At 43.0% G+C, this 21238-nt stretch overlaps 1 protein-coding gene across 1 annotated transcript; it reads left to right on the top strand.

Moving 5' to 3' along the window:
- The first annotated feature begins 1090 nt into the window (after window positions 1-1090).
- On the top strand, window positions 1091-19612 carry SCCPDH (saccharopine dehydrogenase (putative)). Its single transcript, XM_090263349.1, has 12 exons — window positions 1091-1405; window positions 2852-2964; window positions 5555-5635; window positions 7563-7692; window positions 9599-9648; window positions 13295-13425; window positions 14084-14201; window positions 14956-15075; window positions 15164-15220; window positions 17180-17291; window positions 18385-18466; window positions 19358-19612. Exons 1-12 carry the CDS (start codon window positions 1216-1218, stop codon window positions 19461-19463), a joined length of 1290 nt encoding a protein of 429 aa, XP_090119475.1. The 5' UTR covers window positions 1091-1215; the 3' UTR covers window positions 19464-19612.
- The last annotated feature ends 1626 nt before the right edge of the window (window positions 19613-21238 follow it).

The following is a 21238-nucleotide window of genomic DNA, read 5'->3' as shown; positions in this document are numbered from 1 at the left end:
GCTGCCCTTGTTTCTGAGGACCTTGGCAGTGTAAGGGTACTGGCCAGGCATTTTGCATAATATTCACCATGAACAGGGGTTATGAGTTTGGGGGAGGAAGACCACAGAGATTGCCATTCTTATCACATCATAGCAAGGTTATGTGCTATCAACATGGCTTATCAAAGACGTTGTTCACCTTCGCCTTGATCATTGGACTGGAGCCGTGTTTACCTGGTTTCTGGGCTGTGAGTTATCCCCTTCCCTACCATATTCTACTCCTTGAAACAAGTCAGTAAGCGAAGCCGACATTCCAAGGAGAGTTGAACTCCCCTCCTGGCGGAGGCTCTGTACTGGGAGCTTTGTCTCTTTTCCCCATTTATTTCTCTATTTAGTATTCAATAATTTATTTATGTTAATGTTTTTGAATATGTGAAGAGCACTTGCCAAGAAACTTAATTTCTTTTGCATTTTGAGGATTTCCTGAACCACCATGCATTTTACTTCGCAGTTCAAATGGCAGGATAGCTCTGGGAGTTATCCACCCCCTCCCCCCCGGGAGCCTCAAAATTTAACAGCTGTGCCACCGGCCATGAATCGGGGTCCCGGAGGGTCGGGTACAAGGTGATGGAGTTAGGGGCTTGCGGCAGCCGGCCGGGGCTGCAGCGTTGGGCCCCGGGCAGGGCTGAGATGATCCGTGGAGAAGGAGAACCCAGCACCCACACCTGTCCCACGTGCTTCGAAAACAAATACATGGCTTGGCGTGGGCCGTCCCCTCGGGTCATGAGGTTTTCGCAAATTTTTTGTTTGCGCAACCGCCTCCTGAAACAAGAATAACCGGCTGCTGCCACAGCCGCCTCCTCCGGCCTCCGGGAGGGCGGTCGGAGCTGAGCAGGACCACCGGGAGGACCGGGGAGGGCGGCCGTCAACTTCCACCAGCCCGGGAAGCGAACCGGTCGCCGGGGCCACACAGCCATAAACCGTCCCGCCGCCGAAGGCGCGGGCCCGAAGCGCAGTGGTGGCGCGGCGCGAGAGGCGTGGGCGTGGCGTGAGAGGCGTGGGCGTGGCGCGAGGGGCGTGGGCGTGGCCCCGGCTCGGCGGCGCGCGGGCGGTGTCGGGAGCGCGGCGCGCAGAAAGCAGCGGGGCGGTTGCTGCGCCCGGTACTAGGGTCGCTGCCTGAAGCGCAGGCGCCGTGGACGCAGCCGGCCCGGGGCCTCGGCTGCCTGTGGGCTCGTCATGGCGACCAAGCAGAGGCCTTTCCACCTGGTGGTGTTCGGCGCCTCTGGCTTCACCGGCCAGTTCGTGACCGAGGAGGTGGCCCGGGAGCAGGCGGCCCCGCAGGGGAACTCCCGTCTGCCCTGGGCCGTGGCGGGCCGTTCCCGGGAGAAGCTGCAGCAAGTGCTGGAGAGGGCTGCCCTGAAGCTGGGTAAAGGGGGCGGGGTGGGGCGGGGCGCGGCGCCGCTCGCTCCCGGGGCCCCTACTCCCGGCTGGGGGGCTCCTGTCGCCTGAAAGGCGCGTCTCCTGCCTGGGCGCGCCCCTGGGGCTCCCGGAGCCCCGCTCGAGGACGGGGGACAGCGATGCTTCACGCAGTGTCATGCCTTTGTTCTCCCCACATTACAAAACCATTTCTTTCCGCCTTTTGAATTTGTCCCCTAGTTTGGGGAGCCCCACTGGCGAGGCAGTCGAGAACTTTGTTTTGTTTTTCCTTTTCGCCGCGTCTCCGTCTGGAGCGCGGGTATCTGGTGCAGCCGGAGGTTTCTGGGTATTTGGTTGGATAGGGAAGGACACCATTGGCTTCTTAAGATTGTGCTCGGCCTCCGTCTCGTGTTTGGGAGATGGGAGGAAGCTGAAGGCTTGTATTGGAATCTTGGCTGTGACATTTTTTTAAAAATGATTTTTGTTTCTCGTAAGGATCCCCCAGCAGGCTGACTCGGTATGTATTTACCCACCTCCCACCGCCACCGCGAAGTTTGTATCTCTGGTCTGGGCGTTTGCGTATTCTTTCAGCATTCATTCCACGGATTCCTATTTTTATTTATTACTTATTTTTAGAGAGAGGGGAAGGAAGGGAGAAAGAGAACCCGCGACCTCTCAACCTTTCGGTTTACAGACTGGCCCTCCATCGGCTGAGCCACAGCAGCCAGGGCTCCACGGATTTTTATTGCGTGGCCTTCTCTACGCCAGGTCTCGTTCCGAGTGCCGGGGTGCAGACGTGGGAGAGAGAGACAGACACACAGACCCTGCCCTCGTGGTGGGGGACACATCTAATGGAGGACTCGGTAGCCTTTAAATTAGGCTTTTTTCACCCTTGCGCCCTCGCATGCAGGCAAACCGCACCTGTTAGAGTTCTGGGGACACTATATTGTTCTGTTCAGTTTTCAGCTCCTTTATCATTCCAAACAGAGCTGTATTTCTGGTGGGAGTGGATTGTAGCATCTGTTGTGTTGGTGATTTTGCACACAAGATACCGTGCCGGCTGGACTTGCCTACAGCTCTTTGTGTTGCCACTACCAGATGTAGGGTCTTGACCAAAGAGCTTTGTAGCACATTCTTGGCAGAAAGGAAGTCAGGACAATCATCTATTCAGTATCTAAACGATTGTAAAATTATCACTTTACACAAGATTGTCATTTACACATTACTTACGTTAGATTATTTTTAAGGGTAACGATGTTTTTAATTGCTCTAATATTAACTCCCATCTTCCTCATAACCTCTTTTGTTATTACCTGGTTAAAAACAGTTTTCTCTTTTGTTCGAGAGGGAGAGTTAGCTGTCAGGATTTTGCTGTCACTGGTCACTATAAAAAGAAGAGCTGGAAGATCGAACACTGTAGTGGGATTCACTTAAAGTGATTTATTTCTCATTTCAGGAAGACCCACCCTGCCATCTGAAGTTGGAGTAATAATTTGTGACATCGCTAACCCGGCCTCACTCGATGAAATGGCCCAACAGGCAACAGTTGTCCTCAACTGCGTGGGACCAGTGAGTAATCAGCCTTCTTTGTATGAGAACAAACTGTCTATTCATGTCAAGCAGAATCTCGTATTTTATGTTCCAGAGGAATGTAAAGCAGGGGACAGAAACATCGGCTCAGGACCTTGACCTCATGTGGGGTTTTCACTTCTTGTGATCAGTATATTGGATATGATCACAATCTCCCAAGGGAGAAAGTGACAGGCTCTCTGTGACACCAGGGAGCGTGTGCTGGCTTGTTTGGCTTGTTAATTATTTACAACTATAATTGCCAAGCTTTTTTTTTCCCTTTACGGTATGCACCTTACATAAAAAAAATGTTTGAGCATGTATCCCTAATATACTTTGTATTTACTTATAAATTATATTTCTGTATTGGTTTACAAATATATTTGTTAGAAACACATGCTTATGTGCTTATTCAGTGTTTATTGAATACTTGTTATACAGGGGTGGGCAAAATAAGTTTACAGTAATTAATAATACGAGAATAAACTGTGTTCCGCGTACTCTCAACCGTAAACCTGCTTTTGCCCACCCCCATATGTGAACTGCATTAGTCTAGATGCCTGGGACGTAGCGGTGAACAAGATAGAATCTCTCACAGAGCGTACCTTCCGGCAGAGCACGGAGATGGGCACATCAGTCTCTTCTTAGGCAGATGGCCAGGGAAGGTCCCCGTGAGGCCTGACATTTGCCTGGGGGCCTGAGAAGTGAGGGAGTAAACGGTGTGATGTGCGAGGAGAAGGGTGTCCCGAGGAAGAGCAGGTGCAAAGGTCCTGAGGTGAGCGTGTGAGTGGCAGGACCGCAGAGCGTGAGAGGCCAGCGTGGCTGGGCCGTGTGAGCAGGGCAGGGAGGCGGAGGTGAGATGGGAGAGGCACCCAGGGGTTGTAGGCTTGGCCAGGTCCGGGTTTGGATTTTCTTCTAAATACGAGAGACTGTTGGATGGTCGGAAACAAGGGCGTGATTTGGGGCATGCTTTTGAAGGTCTTTGACTTGTGAGAGGAAAAGTAGATGGTACGGGAGGTGCAGAGGTGTGAGAGCTGGCCGAGTCCAGAGTGTGTTTTGAAAGGAGAGCCACCAACTATTGCTCTTGTCCGTGCTGAATGTGAGTGACAGAGGCATTTGTGGCCCGCGCAGCGGTGAGCGTTGGCGGCCTTGACTGATCCCAGGACGCCATCCGCACCGGCAAAGCATTTGAACACTAAGCATCTAGAAAACTGTTGAAATTTAAAAAGTGAAAGCAGGAAAGTTTTTTGATTGTTAATAAGTTAAAATGTATTTTAAATGATTGTTTATTTAGATGTATCTCATTCTTAACGAGCTTAGAGTCCGCGGTCCTTTGCTTGAATTGCTCTGATACACGCCCAGCCAGCTCCTGTGCCCGTCCCTCCCAGGCGCTCTGGAGAAAACCCAGTCCCCGTTATTCCAGCTCCCTGCTGACTCTGCCTGACGTGAGCAGCCCGGCGTGGCCAGAGAAAACGCATCCCCACCCATACTGGTTGCGCTTTAAATACGTGATTATATAAGCCTTATGTGGGGTGTTGACGCCCGCCCCCCCCCCCCCCCGGTTCCCCAGTTCTGCTCCTTTTCCCCAGGCTGCTGTTTTCCCTCTCACTCGGAAGCAGCAGTGTTATAACTTCGTTTTCCTCACACTTTCAGCAGCATCCTGTCTCTTTTTTCTCATTGCGATGTGGTGATTTCTAGTTCATCTTATTTTAAATGTTTATTGAATTTATTGGGGTGACATCGGTTAATAAAGGTAAGCTGTGAGTGTCCCATCTCTATAACCCATCATCTGTATAGCGTGCACACTGCCCAAATCAAGACTCCTTCCTTCACATTTATCCCCCTCTACCCTCTCCCGCCTCCCTCCACCCCCCGCTTCCCTTTGGTAATCCCCATGCTGTTGTCTGTGTATGAGTTTTGGTTTTTCATTATTGTCATTATTTTTTGCTTTTTCTGTTTTGTGTTTTTGGTTTTTTTTAATTGTATTTTTTTCCATTACCACTTACCTTCCTTATACCCTCCTCTCCCCCACTCCCCGGCAGTCACCACACTCTTGTCCATGTTCATGAGATTTTTTTTTTTTTTTTTAACTATGAAAATAGAAGCTGTCAGAACAGATGAAAGCCACTGTTGATAACATGGCAGTCAGGGTCCTTCCTGATATTGCCCAAGAGTTTCTTCTTGGACTCGTTGCTTACTGCTTCCCTCTCAACTACCTGTGCCTCAGGTGTCCTGAACAGCCCCCTTCTTACTCCTTTGCCTATGCTTTGTCCTTTATCTGGATTTTTTTTTTTTTTTTTTTTTTTTTTTTTGCAAAGCTCTACTCTTCTTCAGAATTAGGTCAAATGAATCACTTGTATAAAACTTCCCATTTTGTCTTCAGTCAGAGGTGAGGACACACTTCTCTGTAATTCTGTCCTATGAGAGTTGGTATATTGCAGTTACATTATTTTTTAAATTTATCTTTAGGCTACTTTATTAATATTTGATTTCTTAATAACCAAGACTGTAATTCCAAAACTGAATGGTATTTCATCTCTTTTAAGCTTGCTAAGTAGGAGTAACCTGTTTGTTCTCTTCATTCCCGCAGTACCGATTTTATGGAGAACCTGTAGTAAAAGCATGTGTTGACAATGGAACCAGCTGTATTGACATCTCTGGAGAACCACAGGTATGCAAAGTGAAGGAGAAAACAGCACAATTCCTGTAAGAGTGGAAAATATTTAGTGCTTTTCAGACATTTAGAAGGGGATGTCCCCTCCCTAGTGAAGTGGCCCATTGACAGCTTCCAGGAGAGCGTGATGGTGAAGTCTGAGCTTCAGTTTCCTTGACTTTTTTTCTTCCGTACAATCTCATTTGTTTCAGGTCCTTTGTGTATATAGGACATGCTGATTTTTTTACAGCTATTGCATGCTGTAAAATTAATTACAATAGTGTGTAATGAGTGATTCTTGGAATCTTATTTTTGTAACTTTCATTATAAATTCCCTTTTTAAAATTAGACATCTTTACAACATTACAGAAAAGTAAATGTAAAATCTCCTCAACCTAAAAATTTTACATGTTCACATTCATTGAATGCTGGCCACATGCCTTACAATGTGCTAGATAAATATTTTATGTAACTCTAAACATCCCTATAATGTAGGCATCATCTTTTTCTCCATTTGACGATGAGGAAATTGAAGCTTGGAAAGGTTAAGTAACTTGTTCAAAGTCATGCAACTAGGAAGCAGAAAAGCTAGGACTGCAGGCTTGCCTGGCTGTAGGGAGTGGTGTGTTAATAGCACTGAGCTGTGCAACCTCCTTTAAAACTAACCTCCTATATTCCTATAGTCTACTGACTTCTCTCATCACTGGGCCAGTATAGGACCTACTTAGAGTTTATCGTTTGCTACTGTATATTAGAGAACACTAGGAAAGTATAAATTACCAAAATTTATTCACGAAGAGGTAAACATGAATGAAACAAAAAAACTAGTTCCTCTCTTATTTAAAATATTCCAGAGCAGAGAAAACGGGGAAAAACTTATAAGCTACCATAAAAGTCATACCAAAACCCAGTAAAGATCCAGAATATAGAAACAACCCTTATAAGTCATAATACAAGTTCAGATAACGCAATTAAAGATGGGCAAAGGGATGAGAAGAGACAAATCTGTACAGAAGAATTCCACATAATTCACGTAGCTACTCTGCCCTCAAGGACTGGGAACATAACTCCCACTCCTAAGTGTGTGCCTCACAGAGTCATTTCCCCCCAAAGAAAACAGTATGGGAAGGAGGGAGAAGGGAGAATAACTTTACAGTGGAAAACCCTGAAAAACACCTCCTCAGCCAGGTATTCAAGGTCATCAACAGTGATAAACCATGTTGATCGTATGCACTGTTGCTGTGATGTCATGAAATGGCACCCTATACCCCTGCGGTCTTCCTTCCAAAAACCTGTAATCCCAGTCTTGGTCATGAGAAGAACATGTGATAAGCCCCAATTGATGGGCATTCTACAGAGTGCCTGACCAGTACGCCTCAGAACTGTCATGATTGTCAAGAACAAGGAGAGTCTGAAAACTGTCAGTCAGAAGGAGCTTAAGGAGACAAGACAGTAAATGTGACGTGGTATTCGGGACAGAGTCCTGGAACAGAGAAAGGACATTAGGTAAAAGCTAAGGAAATCTGAGTAAGAGATGGACTTCAGTTAATGATAATTATCAATTTTGTTTCATTAATTAACAAAAAATATATGCGTTGATATATGTCTATGATGATGTTCATCTGGGTAATGTGATTTAGGGTAACTTTTTTGCTTTCTTTCTATTTTTCTGTGTTAATAGGTATTTTTATAAGAGGTATTACTTTTGCATTTATAAGACATTCTAAAAAAGTTGAATAGTAGTGTCAGTAGGTCAGATCAGCACCTGGCACATGTGGAAAATGTTTGCTCGATAAGTGAAAAACATTTTGACGTTAATATATCACCAGGGCCATATTGATTAGCATTTTCAGAGTTTAATTGCTTTGTCTTTAATCACTTAATATTGGTCACAAGATGTTTCTATGTAGCTCTGATTCAGATACTTTGTCCTGATTTTTTTTAGTTCCTGGAACTAATGTATTGGAAATATCATGAGAAAGCTGCAGAAAAGGGGGTTTATATCATTGGAAGCACTGGCTTTGACTCCATTCCGGCAGATCTGGGAGTAATATACACAAGCAATAAAATTAATGGTAATTATTGATCAGTTAGCAATAACTGAATTTACTGATAGAATGGCTTCATGTTTGCAGTTGTGTCAAACTAAAATCTGGTTGGGAAAAGAACCATAACTATAAATGAGTAATGTTAAAACACATGCTTTGTTTTTAATATAGTTGTGCCTGTTATAAAATGCTAAGTAAAATTTTAATAAGTAATGACACTGTAAAAGAATAGTATATCAAAACCAAGGTTTATTAGGAAGTTACATTATCATCACATCAGAATATCAGAGATGAACACTATATGCCCATCTCAATAAATGATTTGAAAATTCATGTCATTTATTGATTTCAAATTTTTAGAAATTGAAGAATAGAACACTTTCTTAACGTAATAAATGTCAGAGAGCAATAGCCAACCTCATACTTAATGATGCAGCACTGGAACCATTTGCAATAAGATGCAAACCATGACCTGAACATCTTTAAAACCGTCTTTCAATCCACACACCTGGTGCGTCTCTATCTTTTAAAAAGGCCTTTTAAATCTGCAGAGTTAAGATGTTTTCTTCATGATAGTCCTATGTATTTCATGTTGAGGTTATTCCCAAACATTTAAAAGTTTTTATTACTTTGAATAGGTCTTTATTTTCTTTTTTTAAAAAATTGATTGATTTTTAGAGAGGGGCAGGGAAGGAGAAAGAGAGGGAGAGAAACAGCAACCGGTTGCCTGTCACACGCTCCCCACCTGGGACCTGGCCTGCAGCCTAGGCCTGGGCCTGAGCAATCAGTTTGTGGGACCACACCCTACCCACTGAGCCACACCAGTCAGGGCTCTCTTTTCATTCTCTTTTTAAGGTAGAAATAATACTATCAGGTTTGTTTAAAAACTTTTCAGATACTAAACCCTAGGAGTCAGCATTTTAACAGTTACCCTAGCTGATCGTTGATGCAAGTGGTCCACGTACTTTCTGTGGAGAGGGTTTGATCACAGAGCCCTGTATCCAGGCCACGTTCTCCTGACACCTCTTCGAATCATCTCCAGTGAGATCCTGTCATGGTCTGTCCTTAGTCTGTGTCAGTGGTCAGGCTGGTGACATTTACATGGCTGTAGTTCTCTTCTGCTGTGGCATGATTGTTGATGACATGGTTATTCATTATTTTGCTCACTGGCAACTTTTCTAAGCACCCATGTTTTAATTTTCTCTTGGAATTAAACCTAGGAACACTGTCTCTTATGAAATTGATCTATTTCATTTTATCAGATTTTTGAGAATTAGCCATTCCATTCTGTATATCTTTTGTTTCACCGCTCTGGAGAATTTCAAAGATTAATTAAATATTTAATCATTATACCTGTCTATTAGTCCTCATGGTTAATATAATTGATTTCTCCCCTTTTTATCTGGTTTTGGTTTTCTACTTTTATTTTACACTTATTATATTTTTATTTCATTTTAACAGCCTTATTTTAAGTATTTTATAAGCCATCACAAAGGCCGTTTTGATAGGTTTTTTCTGTACGTTAATTATATGTAACTATTAATAAGTATTCTTAAAAGCTGTCATACTGGAAAATCAAGTAATTCCCATAGATGTAATTTTGGTAACTGTATCCTGCTGGCCTTCCAGAATGAGTGAGCAAAATTGCTGCCTTATCGGAAGAGATTTTTTTTTAGCGTCAGTTCGAATACTAGAAGATAGTTTGTCAGTACTAGCAGTTAGTTTATGCTAAAGTACTCTTTCTGACAAGTTACCTGGCTTCAGCTGCTTTTTAAATCTGTTTACAAAAACATAATAAAACTTGAGATCAGTATTGACTTCCTGACTATTCAGCTGTAGGCAGTCCCTAAATGGATAGAACAGTTCATGGTTACTTGTCCTGGCTAAATAGATTTTATTTGATTTTACTTTGACCATTTTCCTGTTCTTGTAGGTACTTTGACTGCAGTGGAAAGTTTCCTGACTATACATTCAGGACCCGAGGTTAGTTTTTCTGTTTGTCAAGTGTTTTCTAAGTTAATATTTAAAACATTTTGGAAATGATACATGCCTCTTAAAAAATATTTATTTGTAGTTTTTAGTGTATGAAAGTTACTGTATTTAATTATTTTTAATGAAATTACTATTGTTGAGAATTCCTTTGTCTTAAGAATAAAATCTGTTTTTAAAACAACTGAACAGCTCATTATGTTAGAATGAATTACCATGATCCTAACTAAAGTTTCTATCATGGTTATGCAATAAATGTCAGCCAAGACAATTGTCACCTTAGTGCAAAGTCGGTGCCTTTTTTACTATGTGCCTAACTTGGAGTTAGGTACTTTTATGACCATATGAGAAATGCATGATGTAAACATACTCTTCTGAGTTTATAGTCTGTTGGGAAACATAAGATAGTTGCATTTCTGGGAAGAGACCATGTTAGGATAGTACTTTTATTGCCGGTAATGTCTGACCCAATTATGTGTCTTTACTTGAAGCTTCATAAGCATTTGTCCTCTTTAAAAAATATTTGTTCAGCAAGTATTGTGTAGTAGCATAAATCTACGTAGTTGTTCAAGGTAGCGTGACACATAAATGAGTAAGATGCAAATCATGCCCTTGAGGTCATTTAGCTTGGCAGGAGATACGAAGTGTTATTAAAGTGATCGGATCAAATACTGTAGGATTCTGAGAATGGAGAGTATATGTAGCTGGGAGGCCAGAGATCAAGAATGCTTTGGAGAAGTGGGGATATGGACTGACTTTTAAAGGTTGGTGCTGCCCTGGCTGGTGTGCTGCAGTGGATTAAGTACCAGCCTGCGAACCAAAGGGTCACCGGTTCGATTCCCAGCCAGGGCACCTGCCTGGGTTGTGGGCCAGGTCCCCGGTTGGGGGCGTGTGAAAGGCAACCGTACATTCATGTTTCCCTCCCTCTCTTTCTCCCTCCCTTCCCCTCTCTCTAAAAATAAATAAATAAAATCTTCAAAAAAAAAAAAAAAAAAGTTGGTGCTGTAGGCAAAACTCACTATACTATATTTAGGAGTGAATACCTAACTTATAAGACTCCAAAGAAAAGCAAGGTTTTTTCTTGATGACCCTAAAGGCAGGACAGAAGAAAGGCCGACCTGGATGTTTGCACCATAAATTCATTAAATTTTGCTTCCGTGTTTTGTGCACCTTCTTTTTATTTTTCAATGAAATAAGGCAAAAGATTTTTAGATGAATGTAAGTTTTTGCCTTCTTGATGGCTTATTTGTATAAGAAGATAGTCTTAAGTTTTTAAAAAGCTGTTTTCTCCCAGTTTAGAAATCTTTACATTTGCAAGTGGATCAGATTGGCTAGGCCCAGCTTTAGAATAGCTTCACAAATCAAACTCTCAAGACTTTTAGTCTTGTGACAAAGTTGGTTTTGAATCTTTCTAAATGACTTTGTTCATTCAAACAAGGTAAACAACAAATAAGGCGGGACATAATACAGTTACGTACAACCAAAATGATAAATGCAGTTTGAAATATTTACGTGATAGAGAATTAAAAGGCCCACCCGGAGGTTAGGTAAAGAAGGGGCAGCGCTGAGACAGCAAGTCCCAGTATTGCCTCCTCACCTGCGCTCTCCTTTCTGCCGCTCGTTTCTTATTGGAGTCGGAAGTCAGGACTGTGGAAGGTGTAATTATGTTAGAATAATGGAAGGTACTGAGAGCTAAGAGTGATGACAGAAATGAAAACCGAGCAGACAGATGAGAGCTGTGGGTAAGATCATGCAAGGGTTCTGTGCTGGGGACGGTATCAGTAAGGAACTGAGAAATGGGGAAAGAATTAAAATAGAAATCATATTAATAAGCCTTAAAATTCAAAAATTAACAAGGCTTCTGTGGAAGACATATAATTTGGGACTAGAATAAGGGGTGGTGGGGTGGGTGGGGCACTGTACAGCACAGGGGAAGGACAGATGGACAGTGCATTATGTATGTACGCGTGACTGTGGTTGTGAACGTGTGTTGAAAATTTAAGGAATCAACATAAGCATAGGGATTAGAGAGTCTAATTTTGAAGGAATACGATAAGATCTGTGCAGAAACTATCCAGCCATGTAATATTGAAAAATAGACACATTTCTTGGAGAAAATACAAGAAGCATTGTACATAGAACAATGATGCCTCAGTCCCCTTCAAAGTAGGCACCTTGGGACCTTACACAGTTCTCCCAGTGTCTCTAGCACTGTTCAAAGCACTGCAAAATCCTTTGTTGGAATCACCATCAGCTGCCCCGTTGTATTTTCCTGAATCCCATGAACGGTCTGAAATCTCTTCCCTTTCAAAGGTGATTTTAGTTTTGGGAAAAGCCAGAAGTCACAGGGTGCCAAATCTAGGCTGTAGGGGGACTGAGTCACCTGGGTCATTTGATGTTTTGCCAAAAAACCCTGCACGAGACATGATGCATGAGCAGGCACATTGTTGTGATGAAGCTGCCAGCTGCCCGAAGCTGTGGCCTTTATCACTGCATTGCATCTCTCAACCTTCAAAGAACGTGGAGGTCATGCTCCTTATTAATTGTTTGGCCTGGAGGGTTGTACTTGTGACGGACAACAACCTTCCCAGTCAAAAAACACAGTTAACATGGTCTTGATCTTGCTGCAACTTTGCGGTGCCTTCTTGAGGCGAGGAGAACCAGGCGACTTCCATTTGGATGACTGGGCCTTCGTTTCCAGATCAGAGCCATAGACCCACAATTCATCTCCGGTTATGACCACCGTGAGGAAATCCGGTTCATTGGTAGCTGTTTGAATTGAGCCAGTAGCCACTGTAGCACGACGCTCCTTCTGCTCTGGTAGCCAAAGCTGTGGAACAACACATTTCATACCCAGATCCTGTGTCAAAATCTTGGACATAGTCTGAAGTTCTTGCACTGTCAGTTGCTGGTCTATGTTGATTGCAGCTTATACACATTCAGCTTGTTGCAGGCCTTCCAGAACATGGATCACTTTCAGCAGATTCTCAATCATCTCTGAAGCGTTTGTGCCTCACTTTTATTTGGGCTGCACCGATTGCATCATCCCTGAGTCTTCTGAATCATCTGAATAGTTTCTGCAGAGGAATGTTCAAGCTTAACACAAAATTTGATGTAGCAAATTTGGTGCTCTGCTCACTTGGTCATTTTGAATGCAAGAACCACACAGTACACATTTTCACTCGACGGTATCTACCACTCCTACTGACCAGTACAGTGAAGTCGTCATTGTTCACGCATGCACATTCCAGTCCACTCTTCTTGGCTGCCAGGTTACATCGATGTCACACAGACATTCTTGTTACATTAATAATGGCTGGACTTTTTCTGAACAGATTTCGTATGATCAATTAGTTGAGTGGAAATGATGAAGTGAAACGCAGTGGCTTATTGAAAAGAGCATAAATAATGGTAGGAGGGAAGAAGAAAGGGCATTTGTTGGTATAAATATTGAATATGACCAGAATAATGAGTGTTATTGCTGCCTCATTGGTCATCAAAGTTCATCTCAAAATTATTAAATGATTATACCTTGCAAAAAGAGAGGTAAAGTGTTCTTTGTGCCAGTTATAACTTATTTGGTTTTACATTTTAGTATCTCTTAAGACTTGCTTCTTTAACTCTTGAATTATTTTATTAGGGTTTATGTATTCATGATGGCACCTGGAAATCAGCGATCTATGGTTTTGGAGATCAGAGTAACTTGAAAAAACTGCGAAAAGAGGCAAATCTGAAACCTGTCCCAATTGTTGGTCCAAAATTAAAAAGAAGGTATATTCACAATCTGTTCCTCAGTATTTCTGGTCATATGTGTTGATCTGACTATTGATGAAGTGATAAAGTATGCTAGTAAGAAAAGTCTGGAGACTGTTTTGTAGTAAGTCCAGAATTGTTTTCAAAGATAAATAAACTATAATTAATACATTACCCTAAGTTTAAGTACTTCATATATAATAATACATTTGTACCCTTGGAAAAATAAATATTTACTTTGCACTCTGAATATCAAAATTAAATTATCAGTTAAATTTTGTGCAGTAAAACCATCAGCTTAAAGTGTGATGATCTCATAGATTAATCAATCAGTATGTTAACAGCATTTATATGTAAGAACTCTAACCTCCAAGTTTAGCTATTGAAATGAGTGTTCTTTTTATCACTGGCCACTGCAATTGATGAGCTGAAACATGGTTAAACTACATGTATGAAGTGCCCATGGTGTGAAGAATACTGCTGTGTTCACTTGTCACTTGCTGGGGTGTGGGTATAGAGGACAAAGGACAAATTCTGAAGTGCTAATTAAGAGCATATCTGCCATCTTCCTTGTTATTACTGCCTCAAGCGAAGTTAACATTTTAATTCAGAAGTTTACCTGTTAAAACCGTGGTCACTGTAAGTGGAGAAAATGCAGCCTGGGTCTGTCTTGCAGGTGGCCCATTTCCTACTGCAGAGAACTCGGCAGCTACTCCATCCCTTTCCTGGGAGCTGATGTGTCTGTTGTGAAACGAACGCAGCGTTACCTGCATGAAAATTTAGAGCAGTCACCTGTAAGTGTAGATGATTTGTTTGTTAATGGAGTTATCGTTCCCCAATGCTTGAGTAGGATTTTTATGTTTACAAAGCAAAAAGAGAAATAGCTATATAATGTGTGTTTCAGTTTCTGGAAGTATTCAGAATCAGTAGTGCAGAGCCTTTGCATTTTATGGGGGTGCTAATGGCCTCCCCCAGCGTACGTGTCTGGCCTGCTGAATGCCCCTTCCATGTAACACAACGGCACCGAGTCCAGTACAGGAAATCCTGGGTCATAACCACCCGACCGTCCATGCTCAGAGCTGCAGCTGCTGGAACACTACTGCTGGGCCGCGGGGATGTCTGGGCTCTCTCCCCTCCTCTCCCTGCTGCCTCTGAGGGTCCCCTGCTGGCTTTTTTTGAGGGACGTGAACAATTGCTCCCTCTGCTGAGAATTGAGGAGGAAACCATCTCAAGTTAAAAGTTAAGAATATTGTCTGATAAAAGAGGTTGTAAGTGCAGTCCCCGTTCTGTAGTGTATAATTGCTAAATTCAGGTATATTATTGAATTTTTTATATATGGATGTTGTGGACTTTTGTATTCAAGTGAGAAAGCTAAATATCTGCAACAATTTCTTTTCAGTGTATGCTCCCATTGCTTGGTTTCTGAACAAGCTTTCAGAACATAACATAGTCATACAGTAGGAACTGCTTTTGTTCAGTATTTATGACTATAGTATAAGCTGTAAGTAGCTAACATTCCTACATTCTGCCTTGATACTCTTCATCCAGGTCCAATATGCTGCGTATGTAACGGTGGGAGGCATCACCTCTGTTATTAAGCTGATGTTTGCAGGACTTTTCTTTTTATTCTTTGTGAAGTTTGGCATTGGAAGGCAACTTCTCATAAAAGTAAGTAATATTTTTATGAAATTAGATCTAAAAGTATTTCTCATGAGTTTTGAAAAAGTATCACTGAGGTTTTTTCTTTTCCCTTTAGTTCCCATGGCTCTTCTCCTTTGGTTATTTTTCAAAACAAGGTCCAACACAAAAACAGGTAATTCATTCTTTTGTAGTCAGGTCTCTAAAATAATATTTTCCTTTATTTGGTTTTTACTTTTCCTCAGTGCAGTGACAATAACAGCTAAGGCTTCATGGAGCACTTACTATGTATCAGACACTTTTACATTCTTCACATAAATTAGATTACTTAATTTTTTAAGATACCTCTAGAAGTGGGTATTATCTCCATTTTACAGATGGGGAAACTGAGGCACAGCAAGGTTAAGAAACTTCCCCGAGGTCCTCTAGTGAATAAATAGCCAAGGTGGGATGAGAACTCAGCCATCAGGCTCCACAAATTGTATTCTCTTTATTTTATTGCTATTTCAGTTTTTTCTACTCTTCCCTTTTTCTCCTCCATTGTCCCCTCTTTTTTACCTCCTCTTGTCCCCTCTGCTCAAGCTTCCCTTCCCGTCCGCATATCCTGGGTTCCCATGGCAGATCAGCCGAATCACCCTTTGTGAATATGCTCCACAGCTGCCGTCATCTTGGACTGTTTGGTTGGCAGATCCCGAGTCAGGCCTTAGGCCATTTAGCCTCCACCTCCTTCCCCCCAGGCATTGCGGGAAGGTGGGGGCGGGGTCCCACTGCTGAGAGGGTGTCAGCCCCCCAGTTCATGCCTCCCCTCACTGGAGCTTTACATCACTTGCAGATCCTTTGACTTTCCTGTAGTCATCTCTCCATCTCCCCGCTCCTGGGGCTTTTTTCAAAATCTGCCCAACCCCGCTTTCCTCCCTGTCTGCTGTTGCTTCTCTCACAGAACTGAGGGCGTAGGCTACCCGCAGGTCCTGTCCTCCAGCGGCCTCACTGCTCCCAGCTCCGCTCCTCCCTGCTCTCAGGGAGGTCTCCTCCGGCGACAATGACCCTGCCCGAGGCGCTCTGAGTGCAGGTGCACCTCCTGGTGCAGGCGCTGCCAGCGGCCAGCTCGGTACACACAGTAGTGGTCCCCGCCGTCCACGGCTCGGGGAGGCCTCGCAGAGTCAGACCAGCCTGGGTGTTCCCATCACTGCTCCCCTTGATCAGATTCCCTCCTGACTTCATAGGTTATTGATGCCTTTCCTGCCATGTCCCCGCAGGTTCTTGCCCCTCATCCTGTAAACAGGCCGGCGTCCCTCCTGCCTGACAGCGGCCCAGCCCTTCCTGCCCCTTCCTGTTCTCTTGCTGAAGTCACCGGGCCTTATTTATTCAAGGCCTAACGTAGCTTCTGACCTTTAGCTGGTACTTAATAAAAACGTATGGGTTGTGACTGAATGTTATCTTATTTCTAAATTTAGTGATTGTGAGAGATGCTCAGGTAACCTCGAAATTTTAATTTCTTGAATTGAATGTTTACATCTCTGAGGGGAGCAATTGTGTATCTGTGCCTCAAGCCCATATTGTCATTATTTGCCGGCTGTTTTTGTCTTATCACCTCAAACATGTATCTAAAACCAGACGACCATATTCTATCACCCTACAAGAAGAACTACCACCACCTGTTACCCTGAAATTGCCTGTTATAGTGGCTCTGTCCTTTAAGCCATAGCATAAGACTCATCTGTAGTTCCTCCTTCTTCCTCGCCACCTCCCTTCCCCCAGCATCACACCAGTCATCAGTACTTGCGTCTTCAGCCCTGGCCGGGCAGCTCATTTGGTTAGAGCGTCATCAGTATGCCAAGGTTGAGGGTTCGATCCCTGGTCAGGGCATGTGTGAGAGTCAATCAATGAATGCATGAATAAGTGGAAAAGCAAATCACTCTCTCTCTCACTCTCAAATCAATTAAAAAAACAAAACTTGCTTCTTCAAAGAATTAATTTTTGCTCCATGCTTAAAGGATAACAGGATATTCTGGCAGATAGAAAATTGATGTTTGTATCAATTAAAAATGTCTCAGAGAAGTAGAATAGTAGGCTAGATTGTGTCCGAGGGAAATGACATATTTCTTAAATAAACTCTCTGCTTGCTTTTTCTCAGATCGATGGTTCATCATTTACAATGACATTCTTTGGCCAAGGATACAGCCAAGGCTTTGGTCCCAACAAGAACAAACCCAATATCAGAATTTGTACTCAGGTGAAAGGACCAGGTATTTCACATGTGACTTAAGATTGCTTGGGGATTTTACATTGGCTTACCCTGTAAGGTGGAATGCTATTCTTTTCAAAGCGTAATTGTTTTAGAAATGCATTCGCACAGTTTATTTAAGTATTACTGATAAATGATTCTGTCAGAAGGATTGAAATGATTGGTGTGTCCCTCCCTCTATTTTTCTTTTTCAGTATGATTCAGTAATTCTGAATGGCAGATTTTAATATTAAAAAGACAAGGGACTGGTTGATATTTATCCATTTGATCCAAGGTTCCTTTGGAGTCTGTGATTACCCTGACATTGTTTATAAAACGGGCATGCACGTGTACATTTTTCTGGGAGGGGAAAAGCTTTCGATAGGTTGTTAAAAGGAACTGTTATCCAAAAAAGTTCTAGAACTTTTGCTGTAAATTTTAAAGAACTAGACAGACGGTCCCACTTAGGAATTATAATTAGAAGTTTAGTTACTGTCATCCCTGATAGGTTATAAGGTTTTTTTTTGTTGTTGTTGTTGTTTTTTTTTTTGCAGTTTTAATCAAGCAAGATGGCAAAGATATCTTTGCATCTTGCCTTTTTGTCAAATTCCCATCTTGGTTATTAAGATAAGTTGACTGTGTTTTCATTATTTGATAGAACTGTAAACAGTAATGTCTCACTTGCTTAAAGTTACTTCATCTTGAAGTTAGACTTCTTTTAAAGTTACTCAGCATTTTTCTTTAAGAAATTGAGTCTTTTTTTTTAAGTGAAGTTTAGTGTATTAATGGAGAAACTGGGTGCACTTCCGGCTCAGCCACTGCCTGCCATTGTGAGTCTGGACTAGTCACTTAACCTTAGCTTCTTTACCTGTAAAACGAGGATGAGTATAGTGCTAACCTCATGTGATTGTTAGGAGAATTAAATGAGTTTAGTATATTTAAAGCACTTAATACAATTCCTAACCCGTTATTTTTGTTATTCAGTGAACAAAGTATTTATGGAGTTAATTCCATATACCTAGAGTTCAATATAAAACCTGCTGTCTGACTTTTGGGTGGTGTTGAACACATACTTGATGACCCCTTTCTTTTTCTGTGATCACTGTTTTCTGCAGAGGCCGGCTACATAGCTACCCCCATAGCCATGGTCCAGGCAGCCATGACGCTCCTGAATGATGCTTCTGATCTTCCGAAGGCGTACGTCTCGTTTTCTTCTGATCGGAAGATCTCTTTTTCATCTTTATATTTTAGCTTAGTTTGATTTGATTTTCAGGCATTGGGTCTGCACATAAGCATTTACAGTTTCTTTGATACAGAGAGAGAGGTAAATTAAAATGGTGAAAAGAACCGTTTCTTATGGGCCTCTGGAAGCAGAGGTAAATGAGAGGAGACAGAACAGCTTGAGCCATGTAATTTGACCTGGGGTCCCTGGGTCCTGATCCAGCGGGAACTGGTTCATGGCATCCTGGCTGGACGATTACCAAGGGGACGATGTTGCTGGAGCACTTAGCTGTTCCCTTATAGTAGGCCACCTTCACAGGTGAGCATGGGCCCTTAGACTGAGAAATAAATAAACGTGGTGTGACCTGAAACAGTATTAAGTGATAAACATAAAAATCGTATAAAGTGAAACCTAATTAAATTTTTTCAAATACTTGTATTTGAAAATATTTGCATTTAGCTATTACATTTTAAAAAACTTTTCTCACTCAGTTTCAGTCTTATTTATGCTTTGTTAACAATTGATTACCTAAGATTATTTCACTCAGGTCTTTGTTTAATCCTCCTGATCTGAGGGCTGTCTGAATGAACAGCAGCGGTTACTCGGGGCGACGCCCCTCAGTGTGCCCCTTGAGCACACCGTGTTGTGGAAAGAGTCACACTGGTTGCTTCCCCTGAGTAACAGCCGCCTGCTCATTGGGCTGCTTTTAGGATTAGAACCAAAACGAGTCCACAGTACAACCAAAAGAACTGGATTTCCATGAGCTGTGCAGAGATTTGATAGCCAGACCCCAGCAGCTCACTGTGGCGGAGGGACGGGCTGGGGCTCAGCTTTGCACACTCTTGTATCTTACTGTTGTCTTACAGGGGCGGGGTCTTCACACCCGGAGCAGCTTTCTCCAGAACGAAGTTGATTGACAGACTCAACCAACGTGGCATTGAATTTAGTGTCATTAGCAGCTCTGAAGTCTAAACATTGGAAGAATTAACCAGAGTCATAAATGCATGAATTAACAACTCTTATTTGCTATTTGAAAATCTTCTCTAAGCCTGTCTGACTGTATGTGGAAAAGATGGCCACATTAAAAGCAGGAAATTATACTAGCTACCCTAAATTTTAAATCTTAGCTGATTTTGTGATTTTATTGCTTGTGAGAGAGAACTAGTATTTGACCTTTCCGTTGAAGAATTCATGGTCGATGTTTGTAAGTGAGCTGGCAGATCCGAAGGGCAGCAGGCGGGGTGGGGGTGGGGGTGTCTCAGTTGCTAGCGGATTCCTGGACGAGGCGCCCAGGGAGCTTTCCTGGCCGTGATAGCAAGTGGGTCTTCCTCTCCAGTGAGTGTCTCTGCATATGTGTGGGCCTTTGCCCAATGAGACTGTACTTTTTGCTATTTTAGCTTGGTTTTCACCCATCTAGACGGATTGATTTTGGACTTACCTCAGTTGAATAATAAAGGATTATCAATTGAGTGGTGGTTTTGTGTTTGACCCGCCTGGTATTTGCGTAGTCGTAGAAATGCGCTTCCTATGTCCTGCTAATAATTGAGCTTGCCATTCGCACCTGTGATTAGTTTTAAGGCTACAGCTGGTAAGTCTGTTGATTTTCACTGCCTGAGCAGAATTTTTCACTAATTTACTTTTTGTATTTTAACTACATTTTCCACCAAAGGCCGAAAACAAGGCACAGCACAGGACTTTTCCTTTTGAAGTAAGCATGTAATAAATGCATGCATAGAGGACAGCCACTACCTTTACGGGATTTCTACTCTTCAGCGAGAAGCATGCCATAGGCAGGAATGTTATTCATGTTGGGCGTCCCTCCCGTGCTACCTGTGCAGAAGAAAGAGGGTCTCTACCTTGGAGAGGGAGCTTCTTGGTGGCAGTGTACTGTTTATGCTGACTTTGCGCCCTCTGCCCAGGATCTGGTCTCAGCTGTGTCCTAGTTTGTGGGACCTCAGAAAAGGCTTATCATCTCTAAAATCAGGAAGATGTGCAGAAGCAACAGACCTCAGGACTGGCTGTGTATCAGAATCACACGCAGTTTGCATTCGGGAGGTCTGGAGGTTGGGGCTGGCGGTCGGAGGTGTAGGTCTGCATTGGGAGCCACTGAGGGAGGCTATGTGTGTGTGTCCTCTCTCTGGTTGTGCCCGGTACGCTGCTCTCAGTGCTGGTCCTGTGAGTGACAACTTGTGTGACTGTCCTCCAGCTTGAGATGCGGGTGTGTCTCATTCTACTTTTATTTTTACTTCTTTTATTTTTTAAAAAAATTTTACTTACTGATTTGAGAGAAAGATATCAGTTTGTTGTTTTACTTACATATGAATTCATTGGTTGATCCTTGTATGTGCCTTAACTGGGGGTTGAGCCCGCAACCTTGGCATATTCAGCTGACACTAACCAGTTGAGCTACCCAGTCAGGGTTTCATTTTATTTTAAAGGCCCCACCCCCAAGGCTCCGCCTGCTCTCATTTGTAAACAAGGTGTGCAGTACACTTTCTGCAAGTTGGAGACTCTGAGGCTCAGCCCAGGAGGTAGAAGCTGTTCCTGCTGCCCGAGGCCTCGCTGCTGCTCTGCCTGACGCAGAGGCTTTCCAGGATTCGGTATTGCCTTGCCATCACCATGTGGAGCTCCCCGCTTGGGCTCTAAGGTTACAGGTTATCTTTTGGTTCATGTGTGTATACTCAGGACCTGAGCTGCAGGCAAAACCCCAGCCTCTCCCATAAGCCCCTGGGACCTGGTATTAAACA

The sequence above is a fragment of the Furipterus horrens genome, unplaced genomic scaffold (assembly GCF_987537825.1).
Source record: "Furipterus horrens unplaced genomic scaffold, mFurHor1.1.pri manual_scaffold_15, whole genome shotgun sequence".
NCBI classification, from domain to species: Eukaryota; Metazoa; Chordata; class Mammalia; order Chiroptera; family Furipteridae; genus Furipterus; species Furipterus horrens.
This window is presented reverse-complemented; position numbering and strand designations above follow the sequence as displayed.

What these genes read in the sequence shown, in the direction of transcription:
- SCCPDH (XM_090263349.1), top strand. Translation starts at nt 1,216, where the DNA reads ATGGCGACCAAGCAGAGGCCTTTCCACCTGGTGGTGTTCGGCGCCTCT. An exon ending in ACATCTCTGGAGAACCACAG is followed by an intron (nt 5,636 to 7,562) that starts GTATGCAAAGTG and finishes GATTTTTTTTAG; the next exon opens with TTCCTGGAACTAATGTATTG. An exon ending in GGTCCAAAATTAAAAAGAAG is followed by an intron (nt 13,426 to 14,083) that starts GTATATTCACAA and finishes TCTGTCTTGCAG; the next exon opens with GTGGCCCATTTCCTACTGCA.